Source organism: Phascolarctos cinereus, unplaced genomic scaffold (genome assembly GCF_003287225.1).
Source record: "Phascolarctos cinereus isolate Bilbo 61053 unplaced genomic scaffold, phaCin_HiC Scaffold_7;HRSCAF=346, whole genome shotgun sequence".
In the NCBI taxonomy this organism is placed as follows: domain Eukaryota; kingdom Metazoa; phylum Chordata; class Mammalia; order Diprotodontia; family Phascolarctidae; genus Phascolarctos; species Phascolarctos cinereus.
The window spans coordinates 169,231,383-169,253,128 of record NW_027556180.1 but is presented as its reverse complement, the minus strand read 5'-3'; the positions used below and the strand labels follow the sequence as shown (position 1 = coordinate 169,253,128).

Below are 21,746 nucleotides of genomic sequence, written 5' to 3'. Positions count from 1 at the left end.
ACCATGTTCTAGGCACTGGTAATTCAAAGACAAAAGTGAAATGGTCCCTGCTCTTAAGAAGCTTACTTTTTATTGAGATGCAAAACGTGTACATGTATGTATGTATGTGTAAATACATGCAAAATAGATATAGATTGATTTTTTTTAGCCAAAGACAAGGTTTATTAAAGATACACCATATTAGCCAGACTCTTGAGGAATCTGAGAGTTTGTGAGGTATTGGCTAGATTCTAAGAATCTAAGCATCTTAATGGAGACAAGATGGACTGTATATATGCAAAAAGACTATGGGAGGGATCTAGGAAGGTGTGCCCAAGTCCTTGGCCTTGAACCAAACCAGTGGACCAAGAGTGTGAGAGTGTCAGGCAGAGAGCAAGACAGACTCATAACTGTCTGACTGAAAAGCACCTCCAAGCCTTGGTGCTTGGAGGAGGACCCTAACTGCAGAGCAAGAAAGAAGTGGGGGAGGCTTACATACCTTTCAGTCTTGGCTGGAGAAGAGGTTGGGGTTAGGCAGTTTCCCTGTATGGGCCACCAAAATGTTGAGATTTAGGGGTTAAGGGGTGCTGGGACCCCAATATGACAACCATATCATCGGATCCTGCCCAAAAGAATTCAACCCAAGCCTTCTTTCAGCCAAAGACAAGGTCTATTAGAACATCTGTCATATTGGGTAGACTTAAGGAGTCTAAATGTTAGTGAGCTATTGGCTAGATTATAAGAATCTGAGCTGTGGCTAGATTTTAAGAATCTAAGCCTAGATTAATTTTTTGTTGGAGAGATGAAGAGCTAGGAAGGGATCGATAAAGGCCTCATGGAAGTTAGGTGACATTGAAAGAAACTAGGAATTTAAATGTTAGAGGCAAGCAAAGAGTGGAATCCAGGTATGGAAGTCAGCTTGTGCAAACACTGAAGAGATGTGTTATGATAAACAACAAAAAAGGCCAGTTGGCCAGGCAGTAGAATATATTAAAGAGAAATAAGGCTGGAAAGATAGGTTGGAGTCAGGCTGCAAGGGGCCCTAAATACCAAAAAGGAATTTATGTTTGCTTCTAGAGGTAATAGAGAACCAGTGGAACTTATTGAATAGGCAGTGTTGTGATCATATGCTAGTGCTTTAGGAATATCACTTTTGGCAACTGTATAAAGTAGATGGATTGGAAAAGGGAGAGACTTGAGGAGGAAGACAAATGAGGCTATTGAAATTGTCTAGTCAGTTAATAAATATTAAGCACCTACTGTATACCAGATTCTTTGCTAGACTCTGAGGATATAGGTACAAAGAATGAAAGTTTATTTTCAAGGAGTTTACATTTTAAGTACAGTAAATACATAACCTAGTCCTGTTATCTTTGAAGTCTTCTTAGAATTTGCTCATCCCCACTATACTCAGTGGTCCAATTATGCTGGTTTCCTTGCTGTTTCACACTTATAACATATTGTCTTCAGACTCTGGGCATTTTTGCTGGGTGTTTCCGTGCCTGGAATTCTCTTCTTAAAGTAGGATTTTTGCTCCAGTGTATTTTAAAAAATAAATGTTTATAGGTGTACTTTATTTTTTATATCAACTGCATTTCCCAATATGTCTTTCCCTTTTCTTCTTCTCATACAACTATCCCTTCTAACACAGAATAAAAAAAAGAGAGAGAAAAACAGTTCAGCAAAACTGCCTAACACATTGAAAACGTTTTATGTTATCTGTAGTCTTCCACATCCATAGTCCTACAGTTTTGCATTGAGGAGTTCTGCTATAGTAGAATGTTTTGAACTCCCCATAACAAAGGTAGCATATAAATCCAAGAGAAAACATTTTAAGATTGGTTTACTATTATTTTTGTAAATCAATTTGATTATTTTTAATTTGTTTATGTGGTCCCTTCCTACTGATAGGATATTTAAGTTTTAGAAGTCTTTTTACTTGAGATTTAATTTATATTGTATAGGATTATAGGATTAAAGATTTATAGCCAGAAGATAGAAATCACCTGTTCCAACCTTCTCATTTGACACATGGATAAACTTAGAACCAGCAGGTAGTAGAGAAGAGGAAAGAGGAAAGAAATAAGCTTTATATTTATAGTACCTGCATATGTCATGCACTGTGGTAAGTGCTTTACAGATATTTTCTTACTGATTTGGTAGTATGAGGCATTGTCTTCCACAGTTAACCTAGAATAAGAAAAAGGGGGGAAAGGGGCAGTTTTAAGAGAGTTATTAGCACTAGTGATGCCACTGTAACTTTTTTTTGTAATGCACAGAAGAGTAAAAAAGGATGTTTAGAAGGAAGCGTAAATGTGCAGGACCATTTTGAAAATAATGTGTAGAATTGACTACGTACTTTAAGAAAATCAAGAAATGTGATAGAGGTTCATGGTTTCACATAGAATCCTCTCTTTGTGACCTCCAGTATGAATGAAAATGCCTCCTTTTTTGAGTGTTTTAGTAAAAAAAAATTTAGATTAAAAAAAGGAGGTATTGCTTTGAATTCTTCTGATGCCAAATTTAATGCTTTTTATTGCATAATGCCTTACTACTTCTTCACAACTAAAATTGAGATGTTTAGATTCACCCCCATTATACAACATATGCCACAGTATAGGAAAAGTGTTTCTAATGTTAAAAAAAATTAAAGTATTAATTTATACTCTGTAAGAAGGAAGTGGTTATAAAGGGAGGAAAATGTTGTTCAAATATTAGAATCATTTTACCTTCTATATAACCAGTAAGCTAGAAAGTTGAATTTGTTTTTAAAAAAATGTTGTCAGATATAGAAAGGAGAACTGTTCTTTTTCAAGGCTATGGTGATCAGTGAAAAAATATTTTTATTACAGGGCTTTGAGAGAAAATGTTATAAGGGTATATATTACTGATCTTTAAAGGACATTATCTCTAGAACAATGATAACTCCTATTTCTGGTAAATAACTTGAAATATTTAGAACTGAATGCCTTTGTGAGATTTTATTATGTGTTTGGATGTAATAGTTGTTTTAGAAAGTAATAGTTTGGAGGTTTGGGAATATAAAGTTATAAGGAGATAAATTAAGCAATATTTTAAAAAATTTTATTGGTCTTAATTATTTCTCTTCAACAGGGAGTTTTGAAAAATAAATGGTCAATACTCTACCTCCTGCTTAGTCTCAGTGAAGATCCACGAAAGCAACCAAATAAGGTAAATGTTTTTATTTTGGTCCAGCTTCTTATTGTCTTTTAAAAGAGCCATTAGATGTTTTTTTGGTGGTGGTGAAAGGGCAAAAGGAGATTATCACACCAAATTTAAAGTGGGGTAAACAAATAAGTGGAGGTAGCAAAATTATATGAAAAAAGTAGAAAACTTTGAATTCATGGAAAGTTTGGAAATTTACAATTAAAAAATCAAAGCTACCTTTACGATTTGATATACAAGTAAAAGTAATAACATGCTGGACTTAGAGTCATGAAGATTTAGTTTTTAATCCTTGCTTTGTGACTGGCTTGATCTCTTTCAACTTCAGATTCCCCATTTGTAAAATGAGAATAACAATAGCATTGCATAGCATTGTTTTCAGGGGCAAAGGAAATAATGTATATGAAATACATTGTAATCTTTAATGTACCATATTATCAGTTCTTATTTAAATTTTATTTTTTTTCCCAAAATTGATATAATAACCCTTTTCACTCCTCCCCATTAAAAAAAAGAGATTTTAGGGTAAATGTAATTTCCTGGTTAAATGTACACTTGGTTCACTGTGTGATACCATAAACCATTAATGAATTACTTATTTTTTAATGAATTCGAATTGAATGACATATTTTGACAGTGTACAACATAAATTATCCAAAAAAATCACAGAATTTTTAGAGGCAGAAGTAACTTTGAGGACTTCTAATCAATCTTCCATCTGTTTTTAGATCAAGAAGCTGAAGTTCCTATTAATTGACTTGCCCAAAGTCACAACTGATAGTGTCAGACTCTTGTTTCCTGATTCTTAGTCCACTTCTTTCTGTTGCTCCATACTTAGTCACTTTAGGATTCTGGTAGCTTAGACTTGTCATTGTGGTCATGATCTTTATTATATTAGTGATATTTGCAGATATGTGTTTGTATTGCTAAGCAGCCTTATTTACTGCAGCTTAAGTTAGTTTCAGTTTGGATTGGTTTAGAAATGACTGAGTTTCAAGTTTGATTTATATATAAGCATATAGTAAAAGTATTATTAAGATAGTAACAACATAAGATTAAGATTAGTAAGTAGAATAGAGTTAGAGTTAGTAAGTAGGTAATAATAACATACTTAAGTCTCAGTCACTTTCAAATCTTGTTACAACCAATCATGATCATCATCAGGGGAACCATCTACATCTGAATCATATGGGCTGGGGAGTCCTGGTTTTCAAGCCTCCAGAGTCCTAACGGGAAAATCCCAGGCTACCTGTCTGCACCTCGGGGGAGATGCCAAAGATAAAGTCAGGACTACCTGCTTTAGTAGTTTCTTCTAACAAAGAAGGCAGTTTGCCAAAATAAATGCGAAATCTGTGGGGAAGGAGCTGTTCTCAAAACTATCCTTGAGAGTATTCCTGTTTGTGAATATCTGTTTCCTGGAGGGTGGCCAATGCTTCCTGGGAGCAAATACCATAAACAGTCCTTCAGTATCTAGCTAGGAATAAGGTTAACATGAAAAAAGAGTCAGGGTCGAATTGCCGGCATGCTGGGCAGGTCAGAATGTCTTTTTTAAATTCATTCATTACAGTGATTTTGTATATACTTTTGAAATCTCTTACCTGAATGAACTATTTGCCCTGTGCCCTTTAGAAGCCATTAGAATATTCAAATACAAGAATTTGGAATTTTGATATTTTACAGCATGTAAATTTCACTAGACCATATTGAAAAAAGATTATATGTTTTGAGTTTTATGGTTGCTTGAATTCTGGTTAAGTAAATGTTTCTAACATTCAACTATTTGACATAATTATTCATAGAATTTAAACATCTTGTTAAAATTTTACCAATTTTTGTATAGCTTACTTGAATTTGAATTAGCAACTCATTTGCTTTATTAGTAAGCTAAACACTCAGGTGAACAAATGGAAAGGAAATAGGAATCTGAATTTTATCAGTAAATATTTTGAAGAAAATGTTAATTACTTATTATGTTCTTAATTAGAATTTTGCTTTATTTTTTTTTAAGGTTTCTAGTTATGCCACACTATTTGCTCAAGCATTACCAAGAGATGCCCATTCAACTCCTTACTATTATGCCAGACCTCAGAGCCTCCCACTGAATTACCAAGATCGGAACACTCAGTCTGCACAGAGTTCTGGCAGTATGGGAAGCAGTGGAATCAGCAGCATAAGCATGTATGCTCTAAATGGTCCGACACCAACACCACAGTCTCTCCTTCCAGGGTAAATCCAAACTTAAAACTTTGGTTTCCTGGTAGGGAACCAAAAAATCTTTTATTTAGGGCACTTGTCTTTGAGAGTTCCTTGTGGACTACTTTTAGATCATTGGGTATATTTAGTAGAAGTTTCAAGTTTTCAGAATATTGATTTACTTTCTAACAAAAATGTATATATCATTCAACGATCCAATTTAAAAATAGACTTTACCAAACAATACTAGTTACTGTGCAGTGAATTACAGAGAAAATAAAATAATGTTTTTTCTTCAAAATCAGTAACATTGGAGAGAGGAAAATATTGTTTTCAGTACTCTTTTTAATGCAGTATTAAGTCTCAGGGTTAAGTACCATTCTTTGTGAATACCAAGCAACATTTTTTTACCCTGTTATTTAATTCTTTTTTTCAGACTTTTATTATTTATTTATTTTAACATTTATTTAGCATAACATTTTTTGAATTCTGTTTTTTTGTCTTTTTTTTTTTAGGCAGTTGGGGTTAAGTGACTTGCCCAGGGTCGCACAGCTAGTAATTGTCAAGTGTTTGGTCTGAAGTCAGATTTGAACTTAGGTCCTCCTGACTTCAGGGCCGGCGCTCTATCCACTGCGCCACCTAGCTGCCCCTTGAATTCTGAATTCTCTCCCTTTCACCCCATCTCCCACCTATTTTAAATGCAAGAAATGTGTTATCAGTTACACATGTAGTATTATGGAAACCATATTTGCCATGTTGCAAAAGAGAACAGACAAAAAAGAGCTCAAGAAAAATAAAGTAAAATTAGTATGCTTTGATCTGTATTTAGATTCCATCACTTTTTTCTCTGGAGGTGAATAGCATTTCATTGTTATTATATTGGCTTGGCCCACCTATGAGCAATTGCTGTTTCTCTAATTGTTTATCTCTATATTTGTGTGAAAAGTGTTTTATAATTATTTTCATATAGTTCCTGGGTTTATCTTAATATTTAATAACATACTATATTATAATGAGATAGCATTTAAAATTTTTGTATGGTATTATGGAATATGAATTGAAATGTTTTGGGAATTTTACTAGATTGTAATTTCTCTGAGGTCAGAGACTTTTTTTTAATTACATGTAGACTAAATATGGTGTAGTTCTTCAGGTACTAAACAGATGGTAAATCCTTGTAAATCAGTGGTAATTAAATGAAATCAAATTAAAAGTTATCAAAAACTTTTATGTCATGGGATTTAAAAATTTTATTGTTGCCATTAAACCTAAAACACTTAATTACTAAAAACATAGATCAGCACTACTAGTGTAGTATTTTTGGCAAATTGTATATGTATTGTTTCTAGATATTCTGCCCTTTTTTGAAGGATGAAAGTCTATAAAGTAATATCTATAATGCTTTGACCACATACTGATTTTACATTGGAATTATCATAACAACTAAGCATTAGTAGATCATTCTGTTTGATGTGATCTCATATTTAACCAAAAAATTTAGAGAATCAGAATATGAAGTAATAGAGAATGTTAAAATATTTAGTAGCTTTCTTCTCTTTTGATATTTTCACATGCAGTTATATAGGTAGTTCTTGTCTTTTTTTTTTAAACTTAATCAATAAACATTTATTAAGTGCGTGCCATTCTTTAGGCACTGTGCTAAATGCTGGGAATACAAAGAAGGCAAAAGTAGTCCCTGCTCTCAAGGAGTTTATAGTCTAATGAGGGAGATACTAAAGAAACAGATGTATATAAATGAGATATGTATAGGATAAATTGGAAATAAGAGAAAGAAGGCAATAGAATTAAAAGCATTATTTATTATGAATTTAACAAACAACAAAATTAACATTTCCATATTCAAAGAAGAACTGAAAAATATATTTGAAACTGAATCTCTTACACCTTCCTTTAAAGAAAAATAAATATAAATTTAACGTGTTAATTTTTATTTCTTTCCATGTCTAAAAATGTATAGCATTCTGCACCTTAAGGCTTTTACTTCTCTTTTAGGAGGTGGGTAATGTGCTTTACCGTAGGACCTCTGATAACATTGTTGGTCAATGCTTTGGTTATATTTCTTCTTTTTCTTTTTTCTTTTTCTAAAGAGGCAATCAGGGTTAAGTGACTTGCCCAGGGTCACACAGCTTATAAGTGCAAAATGTCTGAGGCAGGATTTGAACTCAGGTCCTCCTAACTCCAGGGCCTTTGGTCATATTTCTTAAATCTTTCAGAATTCTTTTTCTTTATCATGTTACACAAGGACAGTAACATTTGTTACTATTAGTTAGTTACATTAATTAGAACTAATGAAGCATTCGTTCATACTTTGTTGGATTCTCTGAAATTCTTTCATAATTTCTTACAGTACAATAGCATTCCATTACATTTATAAACTAAAATTATTCATTCTCCAATTGCCAGGTACTCCATTAGAGCACAGTTCTTTCCTTTATCCTTTTTTTTTCTCACTTTGGAGCTTAATGGGTAGAGGGCTGTGTCTGGTCAGGAAGACATGGGTTCATATTTGGTCTCAGACACTTAAAAGCTGTGTGAGTCTGGACAAATCCCTAAACCTCTGTTTGATTCAGATTCCTCAAGTGTGAAATGGGGATAGTAAGATTACCTCCCTCCCTCCCTCCCAGGGTTGTTGTGAGGACCAAATGAGATAGTATTTGTAAAACACTTAACACAGTGCCTAGCAACATAGTAGGTGCTGTATTGGTGCTTGTTCTAGCTCCATTCCTTTATCTCTGTCCCCCCCCCCCTTTAATTCTTCCTTCAGATTCAGGAAATTTGTTTTACTTATGATTTTATTTCGCAGGATTATCTTCTCTCTGAATACCTTCTCTCTCTTTCTCTCCTTACTTGTTTTCTTATTAAGTCTGCTGCATTTATATACTAAACATATGTGTGTGTGTGTGTGTGTGTGTGTGTGTGTGTGTGTGTGTATTTCTGGCTTTTGTGTACTTCAGATAAGAGTGAAGCTCATTTGTACACCTCTTCCTCCACTTTTGTATCTCATTTGTCCCAATTATGAGAAATATCGAGTCTGTTCCACTTTTGCCTTTTTCTGCACTGGTGTTTTTCTTTTATCTTCTTCTCTTTCACATCTTAAAACCCTCAGAACAGACCACTTTACCCTAGGACCTTTGTTTTTCTTATTTAGCTTCCTAAATGCTCTTTGAAAATATTAAGGTTATGAGAGGACACTTGTTTCTTCTCCTCCCATTGGAAAGTTAGTACAGTGGTGGCAGGGCCAAGATGGTAGATTAAAGGCAAGATTCTCATCCAAAAAACTTTAAAATAATGCCTCGAATAAAAATTTGGAGCCATAGAGCTAACAAAAAAATCAGAGTAAGGTATTTTTCCCAGCCTATGAAAACTTAGGAGTTCATCAGGAGAAGTTATTGACAACAGAGTGAAAATCTGTCAAGAATCCATAAATGCAGCAGCAGCAGCAGCAGCAGCTTTGGAAACTTTCAGCCCAGAGAGGGTAAGAGTGTGGGACAGCTGGTCAGAAAGAGATTATAGGGGACCCTTTGCCTGGCACTGGGTTCAGCTGGCACTAATTGGCAGCTATTATCCACGCACAAGTGTCAGTTTCAGGGTGGAGAGGAATGCTGGGGGCGGGTCACAAGGGAGCAGGAGCCCTGTTATCAGTTCCACGGCAAAGAGGAGCACTAGGGCTTGTGGCTGCAGGGGACCAGGGGCCCTTCCTGGGTAAAGACCAGAGGGTAGACCATGAGAGCAGTGACCATACCTCTCCCAGCATCACACCACTTTGGAAGTACTGAAAGTTTGCAGACTCTCAGAACTAGCTCTGAAAATAACAGTATGAAAAATCCTGAAGCTTGGCAGAGTGCCCACCCCACCCCCAGGTGAGCAGAGCACAATTGTAACATAAAGTTAAAAGTCAAGAAATAGGCTGAAAAAATGAGTAAACAACAACAGCAAAAAAGAATTTGACCATAAAAAATCTACTACAGTGTCAGGGAAGACCAAGACAAACTCAGAAGACAACAATGTGAAAACAACTACAAACAAAGCCTCAATGAAAATTGTTAATTGGACCCAAGCCCAACAAGAATTGTTGGCAGAATTAAAGAAAGAGATAAGAATGGTAGAGGGAAAATTGGGAAAAGAAATGAGAATGATGCAAGAAAAACATGAAAAGAGAATTAACTGCTTGGTAAAAGAGTCACAAAATAGTCTTAAAAAACAGAATTGGCCTAATGTAAAAGAGGCACAAAAATTCAGTGAAGAAAAGAGTTCCTTGGGGGCAGAGCCAAGATGGCAGAGTAAAAGCAGTGACTTGCTTGAGATCTCCCCCAGACCCCTCCAGATACTTGTAAAAATGACTCTAAACAAATTCTCGAGCAGCAGAACCCACAAAAAGACATAGTGAAACAAATTTCCAGCCCAAGACAACCTGGATGGTTGATGGGAAAGGTCTGTTGTGCCAGGCTGGGAGAGGAGCACAGTTCAACGTGGGTCATGCAGGTAAAGACCAGGCCTCAGCAAACCTGGAGCAAGCCTCAGGGGACTAAATCACTAGCAGTTGTAGCAGTTTCCAGACTTCTCAACCCACAAATACCAAAGACAACTTAGAAGGTCAGTAGGAAAGGTCTGTTGGACTTCAGTGAGAGAGGAATGTGGTCATCCAGCCCCATTCTTGGCGCAGCTCAGTGGAGGCGGGCGGCTGCTTCCAGAGTTTTTGGGCCACAAATGATGGGGGATCAAGTGGCTGATCAGAGGGGGATTTTAGGGATCTCTTTGCTTGTGCTGAGGCAGGATTCTCTTGCTTTGCCATTGCTTGGACTTGGCTTGCAGTCCTGGGGCGAGGAGGAGTGCTAGCATGGTGGAGCTTGTGGTGGTAGAGAGGAAATCCTCACAGTCCCAAGGCTTGAAGAGTGCTTGTGCTTACTTCATAAGCCAGAGCACAGGCCAGGAAAGGAGTAAACACCTCACCCTTGATCATATCACCCTGGAAGAACTGAAAATTTACAGATCCCTAGAGGGATCTCTCAAAACAGCTGCACAAAACCCCTAAAGCTTGGGACAGCACATCCTCCACACTGGAAGCAGATCCCTACCTTAACAAAGAGTTTAAAAGTCAAGTGGTTGGCTTCGAACATGAGCAAACAGTGCAAAAAAAAAAAAGACCATAGAATCTTACTTTGGTGACAAAGAAGATCAAAGCATACAACCAGAAGAAGACAACAGAGTCTAAGCTCCTACATCCAAAGTCTCCAAGAATAATATGAATCAGTCCCAGGCCATGTGAGAGCTCAAAAAGATTTTGAGAAGCAAGTAAGAGAACTAAAGGAAAAACTGTGGAAGAGATGTGAGAGTGATGCAAGAAAATCATGAAAAATAAGTCAACAGCTTGCTGAAGGAGACCCCAAAAAATACTGAAGAAAATAATGCCTTAAAAAGTAGACTAACCCAAATGGTAAAAGAAGTCCAAAAAGCCAATGAGGAGAAGAATGCCTTAAAAAGCAGAGTTGGCCAAATGCAAAAGGAAGTCCAAAAGGTCACTGAAGAAAATACTTCCTTAAAAATTAGAATGGAGCAAATGGAAGCTAATGACTTTATGAAACATCAAGAAATAGATGACTCAAGAGAAGCATGACAATGTAAACAAGAAAGAGTAATTGTAAGGGACTCAATGAAGTTAAACTGTTTACATTCCTGTATGGGATGATGATACATGTAATTTCTAAGAACCTTATCATTATTAGGGCAGTTAGAAGGTGTATATACACAGACAGAGGGCATGGATGTGAGTTGACTATGATGTGATGGTTCTTCCCACCTCCCCCCCCAAAAAAAAGGAGTGAGAAAGAGAGATACACTGGGAGAAGGAGGAAGAGTGGAGAAAATTATCTCACATAAAAGAAGTGCAAAAGGATGAGCTTTTACAGTGGAGCGGAAACTGGGGGCGGGGAGAAGTGGGCAATGCTTGAACCTCACTCTCATTGGAATTGGTTCAAAGAGGAAAGAACATGTGCACACATACACTCTATTGGGCATAGGAATTTATCTTATCCAATAGGGAAATGAGGGAGAAGAGTTTGAGAGGCAGACAGAGAGGAGAGAGGAGAGAGAGAGAGAGAGAGAGAGAGAGAGAGAAGGATAAACAGAAGAAAATAGGGAGGAGGCTAAATACACAGTAATCATAACTGTAAATGTGAATGGGAAGAACTAACCCATGTAACTGAAGAAGATGGTAAAATGGATTAGAAACTAGAATCTTACAATATGTTGTGTACAAGGGACACTTGAAATAGAAAGGTTCACACAGAGTTAAAATAAAAGGCTGGTGCAGAGTCTAACATGCTTCAGCTAGACTCTAAGTATATTGTTCTTCAGTTATATCTGACTCCTTGTGGTTTTTCTGGCAAAGATACTGGAGTGGTTTGCCATTTCCTTCTCCAGCTCATTTTAAAATGAGGAAACTGAGGCAAATAGGGTTAAGTGACTTGCCTAGGGTTATATAGCCAGTTAAGTGACTGAGGTCAGATTTGAACTCAGGTCCTCCTGATTCCAGGGCTGATATCCACTGTGCCACCTCACTACCCTGGAAGAAGTGAAGTTTTGAGGGAAATACAAGTTGTGTTTTGGACATGCTGCATTGAGAGGTATATTAAGTTACCCAGTTTGAGATGTATAAAAAAGCATCTGGTGATGTTAGAGGTCAGGAGAAAGGTGAAGATTGGATATTTAGAGGTTGGTATCATCTTCATAGAAAAGAAAATTGAACCCTTGGGAGCAGATGGTATCATCAAAAGATATAGGGAGAGGAGTTATTTAGAAGAGAGCAATGTCATGAAAACCTAGAGAGGTGAGAGTATCCAGGAAAAGGAAGTGATCTGATTTGCCAGAGGTCCCAGAGCGATGAAGAATAAGGAATGAGAACAGGACATTAGATTTGATAATTAAGACATAATTAATAACTTTGTAGAGAGCAATTTCAGTTGAATAAGTAGTCAGAAGCCAGACCATAGAGGATTTAGAATTGAGATAGAGAAGTGTGGAGGTAGTTGTAGATGCCAAGGATGTCAAAGAATTTAGCTGAGAAGGGAGGGTCAGGTGAAGGATGATAGGATGATAGTTGGGATAATTGAATTAAGTTAGGGTTTTTCAGGGCCAGGAGAGACAAGGACATGTTTGTAGGCATTAGGGAAGAAACCAGTAGATAGGGAGAGATTGAAGATTAGAGAGAAAGTGGGGATTAGAGGAAGTAGGTAATCTGCTGGGAGAAGATGGGATGGAATGAGATTGAGGGCGCATAGGGAAGATTTTGCCTTGACAAGGAGAAGGTATACCTCTTCACGAGAGAGGAGGCTGAAGAAGGAGAGTGGGGGAAGATTTCTGAGTGATACGAGATGAGTAGAAGAGGAGTTTACATTCCTATATGGGAGATGAAACATATAACTTCTAAGAACTTTATCATTGTTAGGGAAGTTAGAAGGTGTATATACATAGACAAAGGGCATGAATGTGAGTTGACTATGATGGGATGGGGCGCTAAATGAATGACCTCTATTTTTCAGTGAAGCATGAGATATGGTCTTTTGCTCAGAGGGTGGGGTGGCATGGGGAGGCTTTAGGAGGGATGAAAAGGTTTGGTGGGTGGAAAGGTGACATGATTAGGGGCATGGAATAGCATTGCTTTGTTGAAGTGAATTCAGGTGAGATTATACAGTGTAAATTGGTTGTCAGCCTGTTTTTATGGTTTTTTTCTTTTCAATTTCCATTTACCAGTGTGTGAATTCGGAGTAAAGGTCAAGGATAAAAGGAGGGAATCCAAGGTTTTGAGTTTTGTAAGACTAAAGATTCAACCTTACAAATAAGTATAAGTTACCTTGCATAGCTGAATAAAACTGGACTGGGGAAAAATGAATCTTTAGTGGTATAGAGGATTTTCTAGCTTTGATGAAAGCACCAAAACTGAGTAGGTATTTTGAAACGCAAATAGAAGTCCCAAGAAAGCTAGAAATATAAATTATTTGAGCAGTTGGAAGGAACTTTATGCTGATATAGTGCTACTATTCTAATATAGAGATAAGAAGAAGTAAGTTTCCCTTCAGAACCTTAAAGTCTTTAAAGAGTTTTGAGGGTGTTAAATAAGAAAAGCAGGTCCTCGGGTTGGAGTGGTTCTGTTCCGAGGGTTTTTAAAGGGGGAAAAAGAAGGGAGGGTAAATGGAAAACAGAAATTAAGAGAAACATTTAAATATGTAAAACCTAGAGTATATGAAGGAGTGATAAAGAATTGAGTAGAGCCTGCTAATTCCCATAATTGGGGTATGTGAGAAGAAGAGTATATAAACATGGAAGAAAGGGTTAGGGGGAACAGTTATCACATGAGCCTCACACTCATCTGAACAGTGCGCGTGTGCGCACGCACACACACACCCACACACACACCCCAGAGAAACAAGGAGGTTGGGGAGGAAGTTAAGAGAGAAGATACCAGGGTGGAAATAGTTGAAAGAAAAAGCCCCTCCCTCATCCTGGAGATGTTAGAAAGGAAGAAAACAAAGCAAAGCACTAGAATTTATGAGATTAGGCCTTAGATTGCCTCTTTGATAATTGAATAATGGCTGCATTTTGGCATATGAATTTGATGGAATTTTATTGCATTGTAAGAAATGATGAAAGAGATAATTTCAGAGAATCCTGTGCCATATGAATTAGAAATCCTATGCAAGATGGTGACTAGAACTAGGAGAACAGTTTATATAAGCTCAGCAACATGTTAAAAAAATAAAATAACTCTGAAATTCTTAAGAATTGATCAAAGGAATGACCAACCATGTTGTCAGATGATGTCTGATGAAACATCCACCTCCTGACAGAGAAGTGGTGGTACATGGTGCAGAAAGATACACTTCTTTTTGGATGTGCCCACTATGTGGATTTATTTTCCTTGGCCACCCTTATTTACTCAAAAGTTTTTTTCCCCTTGTTTATTAATTGGGAGGGGAGATAAGGGTTAGTATTAGTGATGGCAACAAAAAGAGGACTACTGAAATATTTTGTAACAATGTCCTTATGAAAATTAATTAGAAAACACAGAGAAGCAGGGCAGTTTTGAAAATCATGTAGAATGTATAATACACTTTTTTAAAATTAAGCATTATGAAAAGAAATATGGTTTCATTCAGAGTCTTCTTTTTGTGTTCATGTATAGGGAAATGAACTTTTTGGGTGTTAAGTTCAGAATGAAAATTAAAAATAAAAAGAACTTCAGAACCTCTCAAACAGATGCCTGAGCTAGTCAGTAAACATTTAAGTTCCTACTATGTGCCAGGCACTGTGCTAAGTGCTGGACAGGCATATAATAGTAATAGCTTCACCATATTCTTATTTTTTTCTGTATGTAAACACAAGTGATAGTGACAAATGAATGGTACAGTAAATTACAAAGATGCAAAAGATGACAAATGTCTATCAGCTACATGATTTTCACATATAGGTACAGAATACATTTCTCTTTTTAAAGTAAACAAATAGCTGCTCACTCATTGTGCATGAGATAATCTGGCATGTTTAATATGTGGCCAGTCAGAATAGTATTTCAGCAATGATTTATTATGCACCTAATATGGACAAAGTGTTGTGTTAGTTGCTGGGGAAGATACTGAGATAAGACATTCTTTCCTCTCATAGAGCTTATGTTTAGGACTCAGTATTGGTGGTTGGTTTGGTCTTAGACTGGGAATCTCATCAAAGTTATGTCCCCTCTTTGTTCTTCAACTTCAAGAATGCCAAGGAAGTTTAATGCTAGGACTTACTTTTGAACAGCTAATTTTGGGCTATCTTTGGGTCTTAGATTAACTGTAGTAATCTAGAAATTAAGTTTATTTTCTATTTTAAATTAATTATTTTTTAGAATTTTACTCCTAGCTTTTCAGTACATTTATTGGTTAATTGTAAGTGTAAAATGTGTTTTCATCTTTTTAGACAATCTTATCAAACCACAGGAGTAGGAGATTGCTTTCGACAGCAGTTGGGGTCACGTCTTGCATGGACGTTAACTGCAAATCAGCCTTCCTTACAAACTGCTACCTCAAAAGGCCTGCCAAACACAGTTTCTCGTAATGTGACAAGATTAAGAAGAGATGCAGATACAAGTGGTGAGTAAGGATATATTGCTATCATTTTTTCTAAACCTTCAATGAATTGCTAAATCGTGGTGGTGCAGATCATTACTAAATCTTAAAAGTGGAAAAATGGATGAAATTTGTATTTCTCAGAGACTAACCTTTAGACCATGAGAATCCTCCAGGTATTACTTGGAATTGTCTAGAATGTAAGGGAATAGTGTGCCAGTCAGAAATTTGAGGATTTAGAGAAACTAACGCTGTTTTGAAAAATCACTAGCACTTATAAGAATGCTTCCTTGATCTGCTGTCCTTTATCTGCCCACTCTAGGAAGGTTGCTTAAAATCAGAGTAGAGGTCACACAATCCACTCCTTAGAATCAACAATTATACCTTGCTGCTGTTTTGCTTTTTTCTGGATTTGGGAATCTAGATCTTTTCCCTTCTCTTACCTATTTCCTCTTACAGTATTTGAAATTTAAACTCAGATCTTTGTCTAAATGCTCAGACTCTGCTTCTGTCTGTGCCTTCTCGTTCAGCTTTGACTTCTGAATTCCGAAAGTAACCTTCCTACTCAGACTAAAAATCTTGCCCATGTCCTCTTAATTTGGCCTGATATCCTGGACCCTGACCTTGGCTTCAACCACAGGAATTATGGTAATTGCAAACCCCATTTTTATGCAAACTGCCCCTTGGCTATAGGATCTCTTAGCTTGCAGGCTACTCTGCCCCCCTCTGCTTCTTATTCTAGCTCCCACTTAACATTTAACTATCTTTTATTAAATGCCTATGTGCAGAGTACTGTGCTAGATGCTGAAAGAGATAGAATAGAAAAACACGATCCTTGCGCATACAAATAAGACAGATACAAATATATTTTATAGTAAGTATTTCAGGGATAAATGTGGATACATTTTGACTAATTCAGACTGCAGCCCTTAAACGTGCTTTATACCATTTCATGAATGGTTCTAGCAGAAAAAAAATCTTCATCAAGATTTGATTGGATTTGGGACATGAACCAAGAAATTTTTATTATAAACCCAGCAATTTCCACTACACCAAATTCTTTGATGTTATTATTAAAAAAAGTCACGTGAGTTCATAAGAAAGGTATATACAAAGTGTAGATCAGGTATAAAGTTGGAAAGACCATAATCCATTGAGGGCTTCCAAGAAGGCTTCATGGAGGAGAGGGCCTCATTTTAGCTAGCTGTAAAAGAGCGTGGATGAGATTTCAGCCCTTGGAGGGGAGAACATGCTACCCCCAGGGAGATAATAGTGTGACAAAGGTCCAGAGGTAGGAAAGGGCAGGAAATATACAGGGCTTGGCAGGCAGTCCATATTAGCTTGAGTATAGAGTAAGTGTAGGGAGGAGAATGAGAGAATTTAGAGAGACCTTGGACCTTGATGCTGTCTTAGAGCCCTCTATAATCATATGACCATAAATATTTATTGCATGAATGAAGGGTCTTCCCAATGCCAGTGTTTTGTTAAGGTTCCCAACCAGAATCTCAGGTCTATTTTGAGGACTGTATGATGGAAAGAGCACTGAATGTTGATTCAAGAGACCTATGTTCTTGAACCAGTATAGCCCTTAACTACCCCTTTGACCTTGGGCAAGTCTTTTAACCACTCTGGACATTATGTTTGTCATCAATCAAAGGAAGAGGATGGGCCAGATGATTTCTAAGTACCAGACCAGTGATGCATTTTATGATGTGCTTTAGATGTAATGCTAATGTCCGTACTTCCTTCACTGCTGCTTTGGACAAGGGGCAGTGAAGTTGTGTTCCTTATCTCTTTGCTCCAAACAAGTGTGATGGCATATTCAAAGACTGTGGGATTTTTAACAAAGGTGATGGCTAGGTCTTGTTATTTCTTCCTTCTGTTTCACACCCAAGCTCCAAGAACTGTTGATTGCATCTCTACTTAACTTTCTTCTTGAATGAAATGGCAGGTTCAAATAGATAACCTGGAGAATGGTTCAGAAGGATTCAGATCTTTGTATGTTCCAGATCAATATAATAAGACCTGATGTCCTGAGTGCCATTCCCACATCACTGATTGCCTGTCAGACATTCAGATTGGCTATCTTGTAGATGTTTCAAACTCAAAATGTTAAAAACAGACTTCATTATCCTTACTCTCTCAAACATAACTTTTTTTTTTAAAAATTTTTCTTTTTTTTAAAAATTTTTTTATTTATTTTTGGCTAGGCAGTGGGGTTAAGTGACTTGCCCAGGGTCACAGAGCTAGTAAGTGTTATGTGTCAGAAGCCAAATTTGAACTCAGGTCCTCCTGAATCCAGGGCGAGTGCTCTATCTACTGTGCCACCTAGCTGCCACAACCTTCTTGTTTATTTTCAAGGAATGGTGACTACATTAGTTCATAGCCTTGGTGTCATTCTTGCCTCCTTACTGTCACTCACCCCACATATCCAGTAAATGCCAGATCTTATTGTTTCTACCTCCATGATATGTCTTATATCTGGCCCCTTCTTTTCATTCACACCGCTATTACTCATATGTCCTATATCTTAGTCTGCTGAGTTATTAACTCATTTACTTTCTTCTGCAACTATTAGAACAACCTTCCTAATTGCCTCAAATCTTTCCTCAAGTTCTACTTCATATGGCTGCCAAAGGGATTTTTCTAAAGTACAGAAACTGTTTCAGTTACTGATTCCTCTACTTAATATACTGGCTCCTCATTATTTCTGTGATCCAATATGAACTCCTTTGGCCTTTAAAGCCCTTTACATCCTGGCCACAAATTACCTTTCTAGCCTTCTTATGTATTAATCTCTTTCCCTCACATTGTGGTCCAGCCAAAATGACCATACAGTTGCTCAAACATGGCACTTAATTTCATATCTCTATATCTTTATACTATCTGTTCATATGCTGAGAATGAATTTTCCTCTTACCTTTACATCTTAGAATTATGACTTTTCCTTCAAAATTTAATTCAGGCATCACATCCTATGTGGAGCCTCTCTTAATCCCATCAAATTCTAGTGTTTTCCCAAGTTATCTTGTGTTTATTTTGTACATACCTATATTTACATTTTGTCTCTCCTGGCTAGTGGGCTCTTTTACTTTTTCCTCTGTATTCCTAGCACCTAATGTATAGTAAATGCTTAATAATTACTTTTTGAAGGGGTGCTTATCCTAAGAGTTTTTTATTTGTACTAGGGAACAGATAGATGGTTCCTGGAATTTTCCTTTGCTGAAGTGATTTTTAAACCAAAAAGTTAGAATGCCAAATTAAATGGCCTTTTAATTTTTTGTGTGATTATTATCATTTTTTTTGCTACTTTGGTTATTTTCTTCCAAGTTTATTACCTTTTTTTTAGTCAAATAAGAATATTTGCCAGTATTTTAACATTATGTTTCTGTCATTCCAGTCTCATGTCTTGTTAGACACATGAGAGTTTTAGGTTATTTTTCCCTACTGGAATTGACATTTCTATCATTTCTTTAATCTTTTTTTCATTCAAATTATTTTAACTTTTAGCTTTTGCTACTATTTTTTTCCTATTCCAGGAATTCTAGCCTTTAAAAAAATTATTCATTCACTTTTATTTATTCATTAATTTATTTGTTTTCTGAATATTAACTCTTTCTCCTATGGCTGTCCCCTTCTTTAAACAATTAAAAAAAAAACCCTGAAAAATAAAATCATCCTTAACATATGTTAATATATACCCAAATAAGTTCCCACACTTGCTTTTTCCAAAAATGTTTGTCCCATTCTGCATTCTAAGCCCATCATTTCTCTGGCAGGATTTAAGTGGCATGTTTCTTTTTTAGCCCTCTGGACTCATGGTTTATCATTGCATTGATAAGAATTGCAGACCTTTTTGTTATCTTACATACATTCGGTGTACCTTTCATAGGATTACTGTATCTCAGCCAAGGAGGTTGCAGAGGCCATACAGTTTTTCATGGATCTGAACAAGAATCTATTCTACACAACTTAATAAATGTTCTTGTACTCCTTACTTTTGCTTGAAGATCTCTAGTGATGGGACCCACTATGCCCTCAGGCAGCCTATTTCCAGTTCTTAGGAAGATGTTCCTTACATCAAGCCTAAATTTTTCTCCTTGCAAATTCTCTTTTCCTTCTTTTGTATGCTACCTAGTTTGTTGATAAAATTCCTGAAATGTAACATCAAAAACATCTAAGCAAGGTAGAATACAATGCAGCTATCATATCCATAGCTTGACATGATGCCTCTCTTGATGTAGCCTAAGAGCACATGGGCTGCTATGTTGCCTTGTTAACTTATAGTTTACTCTACTTTTAATCTTTTAGTGTACTAAAACCCTCAGATTTGTGTCTTGTGATTTGAGCTCTTTGATGGCTGTTAGGCATTCCTTTGTCTCCTTACTTATCTTCAGTTTCCACTCTGTGGTAGCTATATTTGACTTGACCTTTCCAGGCCTAATATTATTTAACTTGGCAGATGAAAAATTGAAGCAAAAAAGAGGTCAGAAATTTTTTTTCCTTCATGTTAACAGTTTCCTGTCTACCCTGAGCAGTAATATTGTTCTTTATTTGAGCTTCCTTTTTTCCAATATAATGATAATATCACTTCTGTTCTTCTCTTTTTGGATCTTTACCTAACTGCATCCCTCTTCTCCTTCCTTAATCAAAAAGCGTCTATTAAGTATTTACTGTGTGCCAGCCAGTGAACTAAATACTGGAGAATGGCAAAAACATGGTACTTCAAGGAGGACATTCTACTGGGTGAGACAACTTGTCAACAACTACATACACATACACAGTGTAAATAGGAGATAATTTCACATGGAAGTGATTAGCAATGAGGGTTGGGAGGAAGAGGGGACAAGGAAAGGCCTCTTGCAGAAGGTGAGATTTGAATTGAGCCTTGAAAGATTCCAGGAAGCAAAGGTAAGGGGGATAGCATTCCAGGATGGGGGACAGTGAGAGAAAAGCGTAATACTCTTCTTTCCAGTTCTTGGCCATTACAAAAACTGGGATATCATATTTTGGTATACAGGGGGCCTTTCTGTCTTTGACCTTTGGAATTTTATGCCAAAATAGTTGGTTGAAGGGTATGAACATTTTAGTCTTTCTCTTAGCATAGTCGCGAGTTACTTTTTGGAATGGTTGGATAATTCACAGTTCTACCAACAGTACATTTATGTAGTTGCCTTTTCTCAGCTTCTCCAACATTGATTATTCTCGACTTTTGACACTTTAAAACTTGAAGACCATCATCTTAAAAAAGAAAAAGTTTTATTGATGCCTTTTGTCTTTTATAGCATCCTCATTTCCTGATATATACTAACACCAATAAATCAGTCCTTTGCGACAAAGGAAAAGTTAATTATTTACAAACGCAGTGACTATACCCATGTAACAATTCCATAACTGTAGGAAGGAGGGAAGCATAGTTTATCATCTCTTCTCTGGGACCTACATATTAGCTTTCAAAAACATTAGGGACCAAATCATTGTATTGAATCTGAGTTCAACTGTTTCCTTTGTTTGTTATCATTGTTGATACTGTTCTCCTTGTTTTGCCTTCTTTAGGTTTGCAAAACTATTCTCTTGTAGAAGTCTTCTTTTGTTTTTCTGAATTCCTTATATTCACTGTTATTTATATTGCAGTATTCAATTACATCACAGTTTAGCTTTTCTTCTATTGATGAGCACCTACATTGTTTTCAGATTTCTAGCTACCACAGAAATGCTGCTGCACATATTTTGGTATTTATGGAACTATGTCCAAAAAGTTTTTAAATTCTTTCCTTCCTCCCTATATTTCTTGGAAACCATATTGGTAGAATAAACATTTGTTCTATTTTTTTTCCTGTTTAATTTAAAAAGGTTTTTAGGAAGCAATTCCATGATCTTCCTTGGAAACACTTTCCTTGGTTTCTAGGATTTCCTTCTCTCATAAAGATAATTTTTGTTAACCCTATTTCTTCTTTTTCATTTAAGCCCATTTTTTTTTGGTAACCTATATAGACAGAATTTTCTTGTCAGATATAATTTAAAATTTGATTTTTTTTCTTAAAATGAAGTAAATTTGCTTTTAAATATACTTTAACATTGTTCTGTTTTAGGTGCTATAGAAATAACTGAAGCAGCCCTTGTAAGAGATATTTTGTACGTCTTCCAGGGAATTGATGGCAAATACATCAAAATGAGCAATTCTGAAAATTGCTATAAAGTTGAAGGAAAGGTATAGTTATATATTGCAACATTCAAAAAGGAAAAATGCCTGGGGCCCTGGCTTTG

General features: G+C 36.3%; 1 protein-coding gene across 1 annotated transcript in view; it reads left to right on the top strand.

The window, feature by feature from the left end:
• TUBGCP3 (tubulin gamma complex component 3) overlaps positions 1-21,746 on the top strand; it is a 135,541-nt gene that overhangs the window by 36,850 nt on the left and 76,945 nt on the right. Inside the window, exons 4-7 of the mRNA XM_020965160.2 lie at positions 3,094-3,171; positions 5,174-5,391; positions 15,331-15,503; positions 21,572-21,690. Of these exons, the coding sequence (XP_020820819.1) occupies positions 3,094-3,171; positions 5,174-5,391; positions 15,331-15,503; positions 21,572-21,690 (588 nt within the window). The remainder of the gene's footprint in view (positions 1-3,093; positions 3,172-5,173; positions 5,392-15,330; positions 15,504-21,571; positions 21,691-21,746) is intronic.